This window comes from Platalea leucorodia, assembly GCF_965183815.1.
Source record: "Platalea leucorodia genome assembly, chromosome: 3".
NCBI classification, from domain to species: domain Eukaryota; kingdom Metazoa; phylum Chordata; class Aves; order Pelecaniformes; family Threskiornithidae; genus Platalea; species Platalea leucorodia.
The window spans coordinates 78,046,336-78,065,726 of NC_138825.1; the positions used below are offsets into that span (position 1 = coordinate 78,046,336).

General features: G+C 45.3%; 1 protein-coding gene across 1 annotated transcript in view; it reads left to right on the forward strand.

The window, feature by feature from the left end:
• SCML4 (Scm polycomb group protein like 4) overlaps nucleotides 1-158 on the forward strand; it is a gene marked incomplete at its 3' end in the record, with an annotated part of 71,818 nt that extends 71,660 nt beyond the window's left edge. The window contains exon 8 of the mRNA XM_082305944.1: nucleotides 33-158. Within this exon, the coding sequence (XP_082162070.1) occupies nucleotides 33-158 (126 nt within the window). The remainder of the gene's footprint in view (nucleotides 1-32) is intronic.
• Nucleotides 159-19,391: the final 19,233 nt, after the last annotated feature.

Here is a 19,391-nt window from a genome sequence, read left to right on the forward strand (position 1 = left end):
ACATTTTGATTCTCTTTCTCTTTTGAAACCAGGAGATTGATGGCAATGCTTTGTTGCTGCTGAAAAGTGACATGATCATGAAATACCTGGGGCTGAAACTGGGACCTGCGCTGAAACTGTGTTACCACATTGATAAGCTCAAGCAAGCCAAGTTCTAACAAATTCTTGAACAACAACAGAACCTGACCTAAATCTAGATGGAAAACTAAAGGTAACATGTTGCCTTACAGAAATGCATTCATTTGCAGATTGTTTTTCCCTCTTTTTTAACAAAGACTTTGCCTTTTTTAACATTTATGCATTGTCACATTTTTTTAAACCAATGGGGTCTTTTGGGCTGCTTTGTGTTAATAGTTTGCCAAAAAGTATATAATTACAATAATTATTTTGTATCATTAATATTATTATGATTATAGTAAGTCCTATTTTTGTAATCAGAAGTGGGAAATCAAAAACAAACACAGCTACGGCATACGCTGAGGACTGCTGGAAGACTAACCAAGACTCCCTCACTTGCCACGGGCCCACCTCGGAGGAATAACCGCTGACATGCATTGGCTGGGCTCCAGCTCCGCTATCTATGCTCAAGGGCTGGAAAAGCGTGGCATTTGGTCACCTACTGTCTGATGGGAACTGCCCCATGACTTGCACTATCTGGAAAACTTGAATTCTTCACTTTAAAAAAAAAAGGGGGGGAAAAAAAAAAGAAAAAATAACGTTTCAAAAAAAAAAAAAAAGAAAATATGGGGAAAAAGGTTTTTTTGCAGCTAAAGTTCTTTTCCCCACTAGAGGGAGCAGCCCTAATAGACTTGAGGCTGGAGCTCTGATGCCATGGTGCTTTCTGTCTGATGAGCTTTGACCATCACGACTCTCCTATCGAGCACATCTATAAATACCGACTAGGAATCGCAGGCTCCCAGCAGGATAAGCCCGTCACCGTTTACAGATAATTAATTCAAGAAAAGCCCAAAAGCAGAGAGTGTTTCTGACAGGATGTTTCCCGTTACGCCAAAGAGGGGGTGGATGGCTCCCACGGTGTCTGGCGTGCTCAGCTGTTGGCTCCATTCCCTGAGCCGTTTCTGTCTGGCATACAGTTTGTGGCACTCTAAGAAAAAGAAGAGTTTCTGGTTTTGTTTCTGTTTGCATTTTTAAAAAGTGAGGGAGCGGGTGGGAGCGTTCTGCACGAGGAGCTGGCAATGCAGGGCACATCTCTGCTTTGCAGTGATGGCCAGGTCCAGGGCAGACGCTGCAGGGTCGGTTCCTGATTGCGCTGCAGCTTTCAGCACATATGCAGATGTGCCGGGCTTTCCGTCTCAAGTGGTTTAAAAATAATGCTCTTCTGCCTCTTACACAAATCCAAAAGGTGCTCTTTGATATTCCATGTAGCCAGGCGGGAGAAGGACAGGTCTCAGGCTGAGGAGGTAATTCGTGGCGTGGGTATGCCCTCATTTTCATCCTTCAGAAAGGAGGATGATGAAGGGATACATCCATACAGTTTAAACCCTTAGTCCATGACAAGGAGAGGCAGCAAGTGTTTGCAAGTTATGCAGGTTATTTTAGAGCTAGCCTCAACTGAATTGAGAAGCAGGGTCCTGACAATATGCAAGACGTCATACTGTCCGACCCTGTTCATGCAGAACAGAATATTACCAAAAATACCTCATGGAATAAAATTAAACTTGATGCATGTTGCTAGACTAGAATTCCTACAAAAAGATACTGGTTCAAGAGCTAATCCTGAAAATCCTTAACAATATGTGAAACTGTATCCCACAAGTCTTTCACTAAAATCTTGGGGACTACTCCCCCAAATTAAAAAAGGTGTCTGCATACATTTGCAGGACTGGATCTTTACAGGACTGACCAGCTTTCAGCAAATCCTGTCTGTACACTGAAATATCTTTAATATGAATAGCTGAACAAGTGTGTTAAATGAAAAGTCGTATACTATCAAGCGATGTAATACACTGAACCCTAGACATGTTGATGCTTGGAAGGTGACACCCACCTGTATCACTTTGTGTCCATGGTGTAGAGAACAGAAATCTGTTCAGCTAGATGATTGAGGCTGAGGTGACTTCACATGAACATCAAACCTGTACAGTTCATTTTTCACTCTTACCTTTTCAAAAAAATGAATCTTCTCCCCACAAAGATCCCCCAAATATGTAAAAATCTTGCTGTATTAGTAATGTCACCTTCAGAGAGTCCTCAAACAATCTTTTCTCTTCCCCCATAATTTTGAACTTAGTTAACCTCTCTTTTTTTTCAAAAGTTTATTTTAATTCCTCCACTTAAAAACGCACCTTGCTGTAGTATATCAGTAGTCAGAGCTGGTTAGACTTTATCAGATGGCTTCAATGCTGGAAAATCCCACTTTGTCAAAATCAAAACTCTTCATTTAAGCATGTCACTTTCTAACATAAAATTCTATTTAACTGAAACTACAGCTTTCGGTAATGTCAAAACATCATTTTGACATTTTGGAAATGGAACATTTTTGTTCCAAGAAGATTTTTGCATTTTATTGTATTTTTCTGGAGAATCTGTAACCTCACATTTTGTTCTGAGTGGGAAAAAAAAAAAAAAACCACAACGACAGACTTTCCTGAGCAAGAATCCTTCCCATTCAGCTCTGTGTCTCACCCCTTCCCTCTACCTCCCCTACTCCGGACATTACAGCTCAGAGGGCTGATAATACCAACACAGTATTTATAGACTCCATAGTAGCAATGATGTTCCTACATTTAATGTGCTGAAATAGTTTTCATGTATGTATCTGATGTATACAGTCAGTGGTGCTATCTCATTTGATATGACACTCGTAGGCATGACAGGACTGTCCAGCCCACAACATTTAATGTTCTGTCTTTTACAGGGGAGGCAGTTAGTAGATTCATTTTACATGTAAGTAATGCTCATAATAAAAATTCTTCACTGCATTTTTTTTTTCACTGAAAGGCAATTAGGAGACAAACATTACTGCAGTGATATTGCAATTATAACTAATTTTTCTCTTTCAAGTCTTGTCGGTGAGGGTAGTTAAGCGGCTCTGCTGTGCCGAGGGTGTCAGGCCATTTCCTCAGAACAAGCACTAAAAAGAGCCAGAACATGCATGTCAGCCGCTTCTCCATTAGCTGCTGCTTTAGACATTGCTGGTACAAATTACTTCGTTTGCTATTCAGTTCGTAGCTCTCACTTCAAACTGCAGCCAACCCAGTTGTATTTCTGAACTGTTCCCAACAGGTGGGTGGATGTGCATACCCTTAAAAGCAATACGCGTGCCTCTTTTCTACTTCTAAGCACTCATAGCTGGATCAAAAGGTACTTTGGTTGCTTCAGGCAGTTTCAATACTTTAATAAAAAAAAGCAAGCAGGCAAAGTCTAAGAATCTGGGGAGAGCTCTTCCCTTGCCCAAGTGCCGGTTGCAGGGCATTAGGAGCACAGAGCCAGTGGTCCCAAGCACACCATCTTCTTACATCTAGTGTGGCCGACCAGCTCAGCCTCCGCTGCGACGGAGGTCAGCCACGCCGCCTTCCCACCCCCATGCTGTCACGGCCTCTTCTCTCGCACCGACAAATGCCTCCTTCCCCAGCCAGGCCTAACTGAGTTCCAAGAAATGCCTCTGGGAATGCCTCCACCTCTCTGAGCCCGCTGTCTTGCTCGGCAGGCTGAGGAGCACAGCGGCCTTTGCAGCGTTAGCAGCTTTGCTCAATGTAATTAATGCAGGTAGGCACCCTTGGGACTGGCATGTAAAGCATCACTTCGGGCTGCTATTGCCCTTAAACTGATCGCTGAATTTCTATAGGTTGTCAGCAGTCTTCATGAGTTACACTTCTTTCGTTCTTAAAGAAAGGACGGCTGTGAGAGATTCAACAGAACATTATTAGCAAAACCAGCAATCATCAGCAAAACAATAAGCAAATGGCTAATGAAGTTTTGGCATGAAAAGATGCCTCTGGTGGATTAGCAGCAGGAGCACAAACAATCCTCCGGTTCAGCCTGCGCCGCCCGGGCAAGGCAGGATGAAAGGACAGGGCGGGAGCAGGTGCACGGCTTTAGAGGGAGCAGCTCCGAAGCCTGGCCCCGGCTCTGGCAGCCACCGATGGCCTTTCCTCCGGCCCTGGCACAGCCACCCCACAGCTCCATCCTGCCCACGGGGTGCAGCGCCCTCCCCTTCCCGGCTGCCCCGTTTGGGGGCTGAGCAAGATCAGGGAGGAATTTGTCAGCTCTTACCTCCCGAAAACAGCCCCCAAAACCTTCAGTTAATTAGTTAGTGCCTTCTATTTTTTTCCTCCTTCCCTTTCTCTCTCTCTCTTTTCCTTTGAATGGCTTCTACTTAGAAAAAGACATCAGGAAGGGGGTGACCCCAGACCCCTCCAGGAACCCATGGGTGACCCCCCCCCAGCTCACCCCACAGAGGAGCTCTTCCAGGGTCAGACATCCGCCAGGACGCAGCCGATCCTGCCTTAGCACCAGGGAGAGAGGTGAGAATTAAATGTACCCTTTTTATTAATGAAAATTAAATCCTTTTCAAGCGCTTCCCCCCTCTGAACCGCAGCCTCCCTCCCCAGGGCTGGTTGCTCAGCTCTTCCCCATGAGGCAAGGAGGGAGGCAGCAGAGGTGCCCGAATGGGCTGCCCACCGCGGCTGGCCCAGCGGGGCGGCAGGTATGGCAGCACCAAAACCAGCCGCGACCCTGGTTTGAGACTGGTTTGGCAGGAGAGAGGTGTCGTGCCCAGCGTTTTGGTCGGGGGGATTTTACTGTCAGTCGTTCACAGGTCCCACCTCAGTGTTTTGGTCTGCACGTTCGGTCTGTTGCTGTGTGGGTTTTGTCTCCAAATCCACCATCTTGAGCTAATGTTAGGGGATTGCTCTGCTGGCAGCGGCTGCTTCCACATCAACAGGCTTGGGGTTGCTAGGGAAATAATTCATAACAAGCACTTCGGGGGCAAAAATTCAGGGAAATGGCAGGTCAGCAAGAGCCTCTTTCCCTTTCCAAGCACTTCTGTGCACAGAACCTCACTCTGGCAGCTCCAGAATGGCGCCCACACCTTCACTCCCCATCGCTGGTAACTGGGTCATAGGGAACTGTGTGGATTTTCCTTCTCTCACCAAGAAATATGGTCCCAAATTCACACACCTTCGCCAGAGAAAGCAGGCAAGTCGCTGCACATATCGCCTCTGATCCCTTGCAATAGTTGCATGCTGCTCTCTAATCCGCGCTCCCTTCATGGACAATTAGAAACCGATTCCCTTGGAAATCTAAAATTTTGCTTGAAAAAGAATCACTTTTATTCACTGCCATGAGTTAAATATTATGGAAACATGTCTGCTAACAATTTGCTTTGTGTAATTTGTACTAATGCTAATAAGCAACAGCTGCGACGCTTCCTGTTGTAAATTCTTTTGTGGTTGCAGCGGTATTATCACATCTGTACTTCACAAATCTGATAGACTCTAGCCCAACTCGTTCCTTCTGGCCCCAGCTCCAGCAAATCCCCGTGCCTCAGAAGTACGGCTATGCAAACGTGAATTTACAGCCTCTGTCTCCCTTTGTTCCCAGAGCCTCCGCTCCCCACCAGGTGCCTGGAGCTGGAGGGGTGGGTGGGGATGCGGTACCCCGGAGGTCAGCCGGTGCGCGCATGGTGTGGTTGGAGGGAACTGCTTTCAGCAGAGACATCACTGACCGGCCAGGTTTATTGCAGTTCAAGCAGACAGGTTTTGGTCAGAGGTTAAGTGCAGAAGAAATGTGATTTATTAAAGAAAAAGAAAGAAATGTTAGTGTGCAATAGACTGCCACCATAAGACTTAAGCTGAAACCCAAGAATCTTTCAACCGTAATCTAAAGAAAAATGTTTCCCTCACTCAAGACGCTAAATAAAGCATGTTAGGCCAAACCCAGGTCCCACTGAGGTCCGCATAAGTTTTTCTATTGAATTCATAAGACTGGGGCTTGGCTCATAAAACAGGTCAAGCTTCAGCCACGTCCCGTAGTAACTAGAGCCTAACAAGCTATTTCATCCTCCCTTACAAAGAGCAGAGACAGCCGCCGCTGGCCAGCCCCTTCCCTGGGCCCAGGAGAGCTGCTAGCTTCCTGGTAGAGAGCTCTTCCAGCTGCACCTCTACCTGATTCCTACACCTTCTCCAGTTGGCTTTGTGTTTTAGCTCCGAGTTTCGTGGAGAGTGGTTTGGGTTTTCCACCTCACAGCAAACCAAAGCCCGTGTGCTGAGGATTTCAGCTGTGCCACTAGGCAGAAACTCACCCTGATTTGAACATGACTTCACTGGGAGATTTCCACACGTTCCTGAGGCAAAGCCCTAGGTGGAATTTAAAAATAAAACTTGTCAAAATCCGTCCCAGTGACCCACAATTTTTGGCTCCTTCAGCATCTACGGCACTTCATCATACTTCAAACGGTTGAGTCTTTTGGTAGTGCCATAATCGGACAGGAATAGCTCACAGGACTTTAGAAGAGACTCAGTCTCTGACTACAGAGTCTTGCTCCTCTTGGTCTATGGGTAGCTGCCAAAAAGCAGCTTGTTTTTATTACCCAGAGTTTTCCCTTGGTGTTACAAAGAACTGGGATCACGCTGCCCTTTTCTTTTTGAACATGATATCCGGGCAACCAACTTCCTATTGTCAGAGATCGCCAAAAGAGCAGGGAATGGGAAAAACCTGAAGTCCAAGCAGTACAGCAATGAGGACATTTCAGAGTGGAGCAGTTTCACAGCTTTCAGCGTCGTTCAGCTGAAACACGGCAGAAGGGGAGAAAAAGGACTTTTGAATTGCAGTGAATCCAAGCCAGTGAAAGGCTAGTGATTAATTTTATCCCTCACTTTGATGGTTTCCTGATCTGTAATGTGTTTTATGGCCCTGAGCAATTGCTGCAGTGGCAGTATTGTGAATTGATCCATGTGTCCAGGTTCCACTGGAACCAAATGACTGTCTCTAAAACCTATCTGTCTTCTTCATGGCTTTTCTAATGTGCTGTAGCATCCAGAATGCTTCTGATCAACTTGGTAAGAGTCAGTATTTAAAGAAAAAGATCTTTTTTTCTTTTCTTGTGGCACAAAAGCTTCAGAAAGCAGCTATAGCCAGAGCTGTGTAGTAAGTCAACATAGAATGGCTTTTCATTTTATCCCTCTTAGAAACCTAGTAGTAAAAGAAATCTTGTTGCTTACCCAGCCTATACACTTACAAGAAGTCGATCTAAATTCCAGTCTTCCATTGACACTACTGTAAATTTAGTAGTGTTATTCCACATTTTTACCAGTGTAAATGAGATCAGTATCTGATCTACTAACAGTTCAAATACAGGCATGTTAGGCTGCTGTTATCAAAACTCACTATCAGTATGTGTGTCTCAATGGCATGTAAAGATTGTGTCTGGTGTTGTGCAGGCGTACTATGAGACAATCAGCCTGCCCTAGAGAGCTGACAGCCTCATGCAGCACAAGGGACAACCTAAGGAGAAGGGTTTCCTGGAGGCAGGTTTCCTTCCCTCTTGCAGATAAACACTTAGACAGAAGCCGATGGCACGTGAGGGGAAAATAGCAGAACACTGAGAAAAATGAAGCAAAACTTCCATGAAGGTGAAGCGTATTGCCTCCTTCCCAACATTGTTAAACCTGGCCTTTGGTGAAGCCAGAAGTTTGAACCCAGACCTCCTGGTCTGAATCTAGTGCCTTACCCACAAGACCATCTACTCTTACCGTACTCCAGCCTTTCTCCCTGTGCTGTCCACGTCTGACTTACTCCTCGCAGAGCCCTTGCCTACACCTTCCTTACACACCTGAAAGATAGCACCCAAATGGGCCTTTAAAGGTCAGTTAGTCCCTCACACTGCCCTCATTCTCCATCTTAGTCTTCCTCTGCTCTCTAGCCTTTTCCCCTGGAACTTCCCACCCCTTTCCATTCCTATTCCCCCACTGTGGTTACTTTCATTCTTTTTTCTTCAGTTCCTTTCTTGCAGCATCTCTTCTTCTTTTCCTTCTTTTTCACCTTTCAGTGACCATATACGTGTCTCCTTCATCCCTGCTGCAACTCCTTCTCTACCTTTTGGCTCTTCCTTGCTCTTCCATTTCTCTCCGTTTCCCCTCTCTCTTTCTCTGTAGTTTTCTGCAGCCCTTTCTTTCCTTTCAATCAAGTGCCCTTCACAGGAGAGTCTAGTACCAGTTCTGCTGTGACAGAGACCACCACATGCTGACATCTTTGAATTAGGTTGTCTGTATTTTTTTTGACATACTCTTTATCTTGCACAAAAAACCTTCCACTTCTTTCATTCACCAGCATGAAAGGCACTTTTTGAGGATGGTTTTTAACTAGTTGGCTGATGACTATTTGCAATAAATACCTCATTAAAGGCTCAGCACTTTTACGTGGGGTGAGTGCAGTTTTCCCCTCTACCTTCCATCTTTTCCCATGCTGTCTCTTGATATTCAAGCTGCTTAAAAGCTTATTGGTTTGAACAGTCCCAGTTACCCTGCTCACTGGGATGAATCCTTGGCTCCCGCCCTGTTGCTGATGCACGTTAAGGCCATGTGGACCAGGCTTGGCCCTGCGAACGGCACACCATTAGGCAGGTGCGAGCATCGATGTGTGCTGAGCACAGAGCCACCAGCATCGCTCCCCCAGACCTGGAGAAGGTCCAGCTTGCTTTCAGCCAGAATCAGAAAGTTGGTTGGAAAGAAGAGGTGCCCATTGCCAATGATAAGGACAACAGGAGGTAGGAAAGAGCCATCCGGCTGGAGGAAGAAGAGAAGCAGTGTTGGCCAGCTGGGAGGCGGTGGTGGGATAGACAAAATCAGCAGTGAGGGAAAGCCACGCTTGTAAGCCTACATTAAGCATTGTGAGAAAATCCACGTAGCAACTCGCATGGCAATGTTTTCAGCATCATCCTTCATACTGAAATACGTGCAATAACGCAGGGCAGATTCACACACATGGATGCACAAGTGTGAGTTTAGAGTAATGACTGTAGCTTCTGTGGGGCTACTGCATACTTCTACCAGTGGGAATGAGATCAGATTTTGGCTCTGGGGCTCTGTTTCCAAACAGTGTGAAGGATGAGAGCAGAACAGTTTCTATCCAGCTGGAAAGTGGCAGCCTTAAATCAGGCCACAAAATAGCGCAACTCCTGCTCACACTTTTTTTTTTTTAAATGCTGCACTGAGCTCCCTTCCAACTCCTCAGCATTAGCTTCCAAGGCTAGTGAAGCATGTACAGGGTTTTTTTTTGATGTATGTGCAGCTATCAGTTTTTGTATTGCTAATTGGGCTCAAAGTGTGTTAGCTTTGATTTTTAATGTTCTGCAATTTGCTAGATAAGCCTCAGTTTCTGCAGTGGCTGGATAAGCAAGGCTGCTTTCATCACATCTTGCAGGTATTTTACAATCTTTGACTTTTTTACATATCTACAATATATTAACCTCACCCTCCTTGAATGGTGAATGACATGTCTTTCCCAGTACTGTACAACCTTAGGAATAGACATTTTCTAAGGGACATCAGATATCAAGTGAATATATAGTTATTTTAATCTTTTCAAGCATATACAAAATCTGCCAGAGAGAAAAAAAACTGAATATACAAACAATTTGGTTACAATCAAGAGTTCAAACACTGTCTTGCATTCCATCACTCCCAAATTTATTACAGCCTGTACTACTTACTACTGATAGATGTAACACCTCCACATCGCACATCATTAGAAAAATGCATTTGTGACTGCTCTCGTCCAAATCCCACAGGAGCTAACAGGAGCCTGTCCTGCACATGGCACAGGCTTCTCCTCCGTGACTGCTCTCAAAACCGAGAAATCAGTCGGTGTACACTAGCTCACCAGGCTTCCTTCACCTGCCAGCGTGTATATTAAAAATGGAATGTAAATAATGAGATTTCCTTTTCAATAAAAATGTACTGTCGTGATGAGATTATGGGCTTGAATGATGCTGACTTCAGTCTTAGGTCTTGTGACTCGATGTGAGGTGTATATAAGGGTGATGTATTTTGAAAGTCCTTGGCTCGGACTGTCCGACTTGTTTTCATCGGTCTGCCTGGTTTCACTCCACCTGGCGCTGCCACGCTGGTGTCACCAGGCTCCTACTCTCTTTCTGACGGCAAGAGGCAGCTGGGTTTGTTTCACTGGCAGTACAACGTTGTTAGCGGCAGCCCCGTGGGCTGCGACACAAGCGATGCTGCCTGGGTGCCCCCGGGAAAGAAAAGAGTGTGTCAGCTCCCCTCAGTGCATCTGCCACTGCCCTCCGACGGCGCCTCCTGACCCATCCCCAACACACAGCACCACCCGGCCTTCCAGAGTGTTTCAAACATGTCCTGCCGTGTAATCCTTCCTAGGCTGCTTCTTTTCAGACGCTGATATAAATCTAGACCACCCCCACCAGAGTCAGGGAGAGGGTACCGATGTCACACCTTCTGGTCCGGACTTCTGTATTGATCTTTTACACATCTTTGCCTTAGCACCGTTTTGTTTTGCTTTTTCAGTAAGAGAGAAACAAAGAAGCATTTTTTTACCCTGTGACCACCTCAAGGTCCCCACGCAGCGATGCAGTTCAGTGCCATTTGATGCCAAGTGCACGCCTTTGCATCACTGCAATAAGTCTTGAGCTTCGTTTCAAGTTGACTGCTCGAGGTGCTTTTCTGAATCTAGGTAATTTCTAATTCTGTGAAGGCTGAGTAATTCTTTCACCAAATGTTCATTCTGCTGTCCCTTCCTTTTACTTAGCACAATATTTTAGCATTACTTTACTTTTCTATTATTGTCAGGAGGTGCTAAACAATTTGGGGTTACAGAAACAGTTTAGATGCCTACGACTTTTCTTAATGCAAGCCTTCTCCATTTCGACCAAGAATTCTTGCTAAAGATATGACATATAGGATATATTATTGATTATGCCAGGATTACCATATGATGCTAACAATAATCAGGGAAAAGACATCTGCCCCTTAGTTCCACTTATTGGAAAAGCAATGCAAACCCCTTAATACTTCGCTGTTTCTCAGCTATCAAAACCTCCCCTAATAAATCATCTCCAACAGTGAACATTCTATTATATTGAATAGTTTTGTATTCACTTTGCAAATATGCAAACAATGGAGAGCTGAGGTAAAATGAATGTGGAACTTATGGCTGAGAATAACATGCAAATAAAATGCCTGAAGTCCCAGGAGCAGCACGATTATGACAAACAGCGTATTAGTATTGCTCTCACCCTGCCTCAAAGGGTTTTATCAAAAAGTGATTTGTCTTCAGCTGTGGAGGTGTGTGCCTTTCTATGTGTATGTACGCACAGGACTGATGTACGCACACAGATACGCACCTGCCCACCATATGTACACCTCATCCATATTCACACATCCAAGCAAAATAACGACTGTCGATTTAGCATGTTCTGTATGGATGGGTCCAATATATTCATTCTTAATATGTACAGTGTTTCGATACATATGCAACCATTTAACAAATATAGTGTCAAACTGTGATTCCTTTTTTATTTCTTCAGACACTGTTTTTTTTATTATTTGTAATTTATTCCTTCCAGTGGATTCTCTGTCACGATTTAGAGGCATGTTTTAATGTATAGCTGTATATTGACTGTTCCGTGTGCTGTATGCTACTGTTTGCATCTTAATTAAACTGAGTATTACTGGTCTAAACGTTCTTAATTTTGTACAACAGACTTTTGCTTGGGTTTCACAATTTGATGCAGTATGTTTAAGAACGTAGTATAGAGGGGGACCAGCTGTAATAAAGCAAAAAGGTCCCAAACCTTCAGATTTATGTTTCATAGAAAAAGCCAGTACTTTCTTTTACTATTGCAAAATGATTTCTGTATTTTTAATAAAGAATTGGATTTATTTGGTTCTATGTATGTTTTATCTAATAAACTGTATTTTTTAAATAAGGGCCTGGTCTCAGTCTTTACACACCTGCAGTGTTCATGGACACACAAAGCATTTTTACCTATCAAATTCCCTGTGGCTGAGCCTGCAGCTCTGCTGATGCCAGAATTACCTCCTATCCTGACCGGTGCAGAGCTAATCTCACATTTTTATTCACATTTCTCTGCTATGCAAATAAGAGATGAGTACTGAGGTGTCAGCCTGTTGATAAATCCCCACTGCAATACATTAGCATCAATGCTCATTTGCAGGGCAAGCAGTTTCTTTGGTTCTTCACTGAATTAAGGCTAAGGTGTCAATTTGAAGCCAGGGTACAACACACAGGCAGACTCCTAATCCCTCAGGCTGCATCTGCATGGCCAGACCCCGCTCTCATTTGTGCTGATGTAAATCTGAAGTGGCTCGGCTGAAGTCATTACTGTTATTCTGAATTTACACTGGGGAGAAAACAAGAACAAAATTTGTCCCAAGATCATAATATTTCAAGGTTGATCTGCCCACTTTACACACTGGCAGCTAGTGGAATACTCTAGCAATGTCTCAATAAAAAGCCTGAAAAAGAGCCAAAAAAATCTCAGCTCAACTACCATTAAAAAGCTTCCCCTAGAAAATAAGAAATGCTTTCCCTGTTATGTAGAGTCGGCTCTAGCTATCCAAGAAATACATTGCACTGAATGATTCCCCTCTTTTTTTGCCCTTTAATTACACTTTCTTCTACGATGCTATCAACACTACAGCATGATGAAGTTTCCCTTGAAGTCAATTTGCCATCCATGTCAGTGAAAGCGAGAACAGGCCCCTGGATAATGGTCTTTGGGTCCTATCTTCTTATTGCTCTCTGTAATCGGATAGAAATCAGCTGCAAAACCTAATGTTACAGAAAAGGTAGATGAATGGATCCAAAGGACTCTACTAAAGAAAAGTGGTTTCAGGTCACCCCTTGATTTCATCAACTCTGGCCCCTCTTCATGAATCCTGAATTTAAGGTCGCCTTTAAAAAATGTTGTAAAGTTGTTTTTTCCTTATGCCATTCCTTCCCATGCTAAGACCAAAAATGAAGGCTTGTGAGATACGCAGCAGCCCAGCCGCTGTTCACCCCCAGCCGCGGCTCGTCGCTTGCGCCTCCACTCAAGGGACAGGAGAAAGTGCAGGAAAGTATGTGGCCCAGTGCAGAGTGCCCAAAGGCCTTGGCAGGGTCGGCATGAAGCCCTGGGCCAACTCCTGCCGATGACCGCGGGGTCCGCTCCCCTGGCATGGATGCTCACATCCCCAGTGGGTCACTGCGTTAGGACCCAGTTCATGCATCAAGCCTGACCTCAGCCATACACCTCCCTTGTGCCCCTAAACAATAGACTGCAGCATTTTGGCTCTTCTGGCTAGGAGAAATTTGCCTTTTTTTCACCAGACCGTTCTTTTATCTCCAGACTTTAAAGCCAGAAGGAAGTTTTTCCTCAGACTGAATATATTCAGAAGCTGTCTGAAGTCATTTAGAGCCCGGTTTCTGAGGTGAAGCAATTTAACTTCATCGTTGCTTTATGTGTCTGCAAAGTGCTCCGTCGCCTTGGTTTGAAGCTCAGAGGCTGTCTGCAATAAATACTGGGGGGAGGGAGAAAGCTCCTTCCTTTGATTATAAGAAGTCTATAGAGTAGACTGGACTTCAGGAAGCCAGCATTGATCTTGGAGATCACTGAATAACGGGCCATGCGGCAGTTTCATTTACTATTCTGTCTATAGATCCCAGTTGGGGCTCACGTCCCAGCTCCATGAGGAATCACACAAGGAAATAAGACATCAGCATTCCTGCCTTGCACAGCTCACAGACCAGGATTTAGATCTCAGGCAATGGATGAATATATATATATATCTATACACACACATATATATTTGTGTATATAAAAATATATACATGCATAGAGAGAGAGAAACACCATTTGCCAAAACTGGTAATGCAAAGCAAATAAAAGATTGGATGCACTTTATAATTGTTATGTAAATATAACAGGCTCTTTTCTTCCCCTAATTACTTGATGTGATTGCAACAGTAGCCTGACTGTCCTTCCCCATATAAGAACTTGCCCCATATAAGACCAGTCAGTCACTTGCTCATACAGCTGTTACTTCTCACACATCTGCCAGGAACATATGGTGCAGGAGCCGGGATATGGCAGGTGATTACATTTTATGCAGCCCCTTGCGCAGACTGTTTATCTGGTATTAGCAGACAAAGGGGAGCGGAATATGCCAGGGGTGTTTCAGCCTCTTCAGATCTCTGCACGGCGAGCCCTGCCCACCTCTGCCATGGTCATTTACACTGAACACGCCTGGGAAGGATTTTCATCTGCCTGTATTTTGAGGAAAACTTCTGGTTAAAAATTATGTCCAGGCAAGAGGAGTTATTAAGCTGGAAGAAGCTATTGGGAGACAGGAGTTGCTTCTCATGCCCTTGACTCACTCTACACATCCAGCAGGACTAGAGAGCTCCAGTTTAGCCGAGATTTACTCTGGAGGCAAAAATGCATGCTTTTCCACACCTGTCAATAACTCCAAGATCTGTCTGTGGGAGAGCTCTTGGGCAGAAAAACCAACCTCCATTCACACTCTGGCAATGAGACTCGTTCTAATGAACGCATCTATCTGCCAATGCCATCTTGAGTACACGCATGCCACCGATGGCTGAGCAGGACTGTCCTTCCCAGCTGTGTGGAGACCACTGTGACACCTGGCACAGAAGCTAAGAGGAAGAACGTACGTATCCCTTGTAGACTTGCTCAGTGCCCTGTTAGTGCCTAGAGAGCGTGTGAGAAAGACTCATCCCGAGCCAGGGTGGAGAGCTGGATCTGAGGGACAGGGTGGTAGGAGAATGGACAAAAGCCTGGAGATAAATGAGAGACTGGGAGGTGGTGGAAGGCTAATGGTATTGCTTGAAAATAGGAAAGACAGGAATTGTAAGCAAAAACAGAAAATGCCGGAACAAAAACAAAAAAAAAAAAAAAAAAAGAGAGAGAGAAGAAAATGTGGGACAAGCTGGTGAAGGAACTATGGACAAGGAGAGAGGAGACCGTGATGGTCCGTGAGAGGACAAGACGCTGGAGCTAGGAGCTAGGGTAAAGCACATTCTCTGAACCTGGCAATGACCAGGCAGAGACTGGGGTTCACTGCAGGGACCTGAAGCACGGGTGAAGAGCTGCGAGCTTCGTAGGCTCCCACCACCAGCACTTCAGGGGTAGCTGCAGGAGGGAGCGAAGCCCCGCCACCCTGCAAACACGCGCTCCCCGTGCCACTGTGCTGGCCGCGGCCTCCCGCAGCGGGGCTGGGGGCTGGGAGCGCGGGTGACCCCCGGGCCCTGCGGTGAGCCTCCAGCCCCCCTGCTCTCCCCAGCAGCCCCCCTCCCGGCCTCACTCAGACCCCTGGCCCTTCCTCCCCATTGCTGATTTTTCCATTTCTCTCTTGTGTTCATGCTCTTTGTTCAAAAATAAGCCATCTTTTGAAATAGTGTTACTTCTCTCCTTGAACTTTTCCCTGTGAATGACTTGACATTAAGCTGATAGTTGCTCTTAACTAATTGTTAACCTATTAGTTGAGACCATAAAAATTATTGAAAGGCCAAGGCTAAAGCTGTTTAAATGAGAAATATTTCTACAGAACTCCCCCGAGATGAAATAAAAAAGCTCCTGCCGACAGAGCGGCTGCCAGTTTCAGACTAACGGGTTTGAAGATGATGTTTTGCTAACAGCAGTTAATCAGTAAATTCCCATTACTAATAAGGCCATCACTCTTGGCTGAAGCTGCAAATTACATGTTATGTTTCTTAGTGCCGAAGATAAAGTGTTCTTTAAATTTTGCATCTGCAAATGTAATGTTTAGCACAAAAGACCATCAGGAAAAACAAGAGGAAAATTGAAAAAGTGTCACATACATTCAGCACCAATTTGCTTCTCAGTCACTAAAATTACATATCCTTTTTGTTCCAGTATTTATTACCACCTTGAAATTTGTATTTAGGAGGGGAATGGAAACCTAGAGGGCTGAGTTTTGACCTCAGGCATGCTGCTCTGCAGGGGAGGCATCCTAAAGTCAGGCATAGCCTGATGTAAGTGAAATCAGAACGTGGCCCAGTCACTTAGGACAAAATTAAAAAGGAAACAACCCCAAAAGTGTCATTATAATGGTGCATCTTGATTGTCAGCCAGATCTTTTGCTCGCTTACAGCATTGCAAATCTGGCTTCCTTCCACTGATGCAATCGTCATTCCAGATTTCAACTCTCTTACTAGAGAGTAGGATTTTTGCCATCAGTGTCCAAAGAAGAGTACAAAAATGTGTTTTATTATGGTTAGAAAGCTGGACGCGCTCCTTGATTACCAGTCCCTTTTGTACCACTTTCCCTGTCCCAGATGTAGCCAAATTCAGAATCCGGCCAGTTGCTTGGAAATGGAAGATGAAAAGCGCCAATAGCTAACTTGACAGCAGGGCTTTTTTCCAGTATGAAATGTTCTTTATCTACATCTCCAGAGATAGCTATACAAAAGTCAGCTGCGTTAGGCAAAGCTCCTCCCTCCAGTGCCAAACGATCTTTGCAGGGACGCAGCAGCCTCACTTCTGCTGACCACTACATATGAAAGCGTTTACATGCCCGGCACCTCCTGTAACCTTCAGCAGCATCTCCAGACTTACTCAGCTGTTGGTGAGAGCAGGATTTTCCCCTGCGCTCTTAATTCTGCATAGAAATGGGTGCACACATCCAGGCAGACACACGCCAGCCCCGCAGCAGCGACAGGGGTTAACTTAATGTTGGTGGATGTTGGTTTGACTGTGGAGCACGTTGTTCAGCCTCCGTGCTGGGGTGGGTGCAGGCGGGTGGCCCTCGGTATTGGTGCTGATGGGGGTGTTTCCCTGCTGTCCTCTTGGTGCTACTAAGGTTGTGCTCAGAACCGAAAGCCCATGTTTTTTTCCAACACCGCAAGGCAGCCCCTTTCTGGAGCATACACAGAGCCGTGGTCTCCTGGGGGAGGAGAGATGCTGTAATGGTGTACAGGCGGCAGACAGGAAATATTGTGCTTTGGTCCAAGGGAAGCTTATTCCCTCACAGGGAAAAAGCTGAAAGACAACAGTTGTTTTGAAGGAGAAGCATATGTGGCCCAGGAGAATACAAAATATGTCGTGCACTCCACGGTATCCTCGCTGAGGCAAGCAGTGCCTGTCAGAAGTTGAGAAGGGCTCAGGACCAGAGGGTCAGATCCTGATACCAAAGTGCCTTTTGAATCCCCGGCGCTGTGTTTTCTTGGCACTGAAAAACTCGCCTGTGAATTTCTCAGTCAAGATGATGCCGGCTGGTGATGTCTGGTGTTTTCTTCTTCACTTTCCTTTCTGTTAACACATCTTCTGCTTTCTCTGGTATGTCTTAGAGCTATGTACAGTTTCCTGTTGGGTGGAACTCTGTATTTTTTGGCCGTGCTCTCCTTTCTACGTTTTCTGCACATATTTTCCCACTTTTGCTTGCACCTCTGTATCCTTCCTTCACTTAGCCGCTAACCTTGTATTAATCATTGCTTCCCTCTCCCTCGCTTCCCCACTTAGAACAGCCTGGTTCTTCTCTTACGACTTTGTATTTTCCACCAGAAAAATCCACTTCCAGGTGGATCCTTCTTTCAGGATCGGTGTCTAGGAAACAGGATGTCAGCTGGGAGATTTCTCCCTCAAACTGGGAAATGTTGACAGGCATGAAATTCAAGTTCCAGGGAGCACGTCTAGAAAGCTGGGAACTCATTTTCTGTCGCAGCTGTACAACATGAAAGGCTGTATGCGACCTCCACTGCAGTTCTTAGGTTTTCTCTTCCTGTTGCCAAGGAGGCTCGATGTTCCCTTGGTCATGTTACCTGAGCTTTGCTTCAGTCCACCTATCTGCAAAGGGGAGTTAATAACAATTCTTCTCTTGAGGAGTAATTTTACACATTATTTCTCAGGTGCTGGCACCCACCTGAAGTCTCAGCTGCTAAAAGCTTAAAATTAGGCAGAGTGAAGTAGTACAAATTGTCTTATATATAGACCCATATACATATATATATACACGTATATACATATACACATTTACAAATGCCTATCTGCACCCCGCCCCTGCGGACTGATCACCACATACAGCAAACTGCACATCCCAGAGACAGGAGATGAACCCGGTTTGTATTTGAAGTCTCTCCCGAGCACCCTGGAGGTGATCGATGAGGTGTTCAGCTTTCCCAAACTGCTGCCTCCATGTTCTTCACTGATAGAGCTTCAATCAGATGCACGTCAGTGAAATTCTTTCCAGCTTGGCTTCTTGAGGAAAGGACAGTGTATCCCTCTCTATCTCCTTTTGACCTTCTCCCTGCTAGCCCTTAGACCAGTTGACACAACTCAGCCAGAGAGTAGTGGCTCAAGGATGCTGAGATCCTTCAAGTTTTACCCATGGAGTCCCCAGGACGACACAACATCCTTTCTCTGTGAGGGAGCTGCCCTTGCTGTCATTACGACTGATGTCTCCATTGCCATGAACTTCTACTTTAGGGACAACAGTCCCAAACTGGGATCCTCAGAGCTTTTTTTTTAATGCCACCTCCACCAAAAGGTGACATACGGACCTCAGCTTTCACCAGGGAAGTTCCCTGGAGACTCTAACAGCTTGGTTTTGGGCATGGGCAGCAGTTCCCAAGTCCTGACTAGGGTGAGAATCTGCATCTTACTTGTACTTGCAGGATACACAAAAAAAGCATCCTTCTGGCTTATCTCACCTGCAGGGCCTCGTCTGGCCGGGTTTTTTAAGCTTTCTCCTGGGAGATACAGATTTTAATCACCTCACTGGGGCTGAACATTTGTTATAGCTTGTTCCACCCCTCAGCAAGTCATCTAGCCACCAACCTGCCAAATAAAAGACCTGCCACCATGTCACCAGGTTGTCTTTTGGAAAGACTGAGCTCCTCTGAGCTTTTGAACAAACAGGCTTCGGCCTGGAAATAATTCCAGGAGGTTTAGGGCTGTGAATCCTGATTGAAATAAAGCACCTCCTTTAGCATATAGAGCTCATCCACCCGGGGGGCGGACCGGGGCGGGGATGATAAAATTTAAGATGAGCCCTTGTCTGTAAGGTTGCCTACCAGCAACCTTCATGTGATCTCTGCCTTCACACGCCCACAAATGAGTGGCTCCCGCATCTTGTGCAGTGACCAGGAACGTAAAGTTAGATCTTACAGTTTTGAGCACTGTTATGAAACGGGTGGTTTACAAATCTCCTCCCGAGTAGTCAACAGAGTCAGCTAAGCCTGGCTGACTTGGGAGAAAGCCCTCATCTGAAAACAACAAAGCGACAGTGGACTGGAGGGACGGGGGCGGCAGGAAGGAGATAGTTTTTCTCTAGTCTTTTTCTTTCCTAAATTTCCATATCTTGATTTTCCATTTCCACACATGAAGCTGTCTGTCTCCTGTGTTTTAATTATCCAGT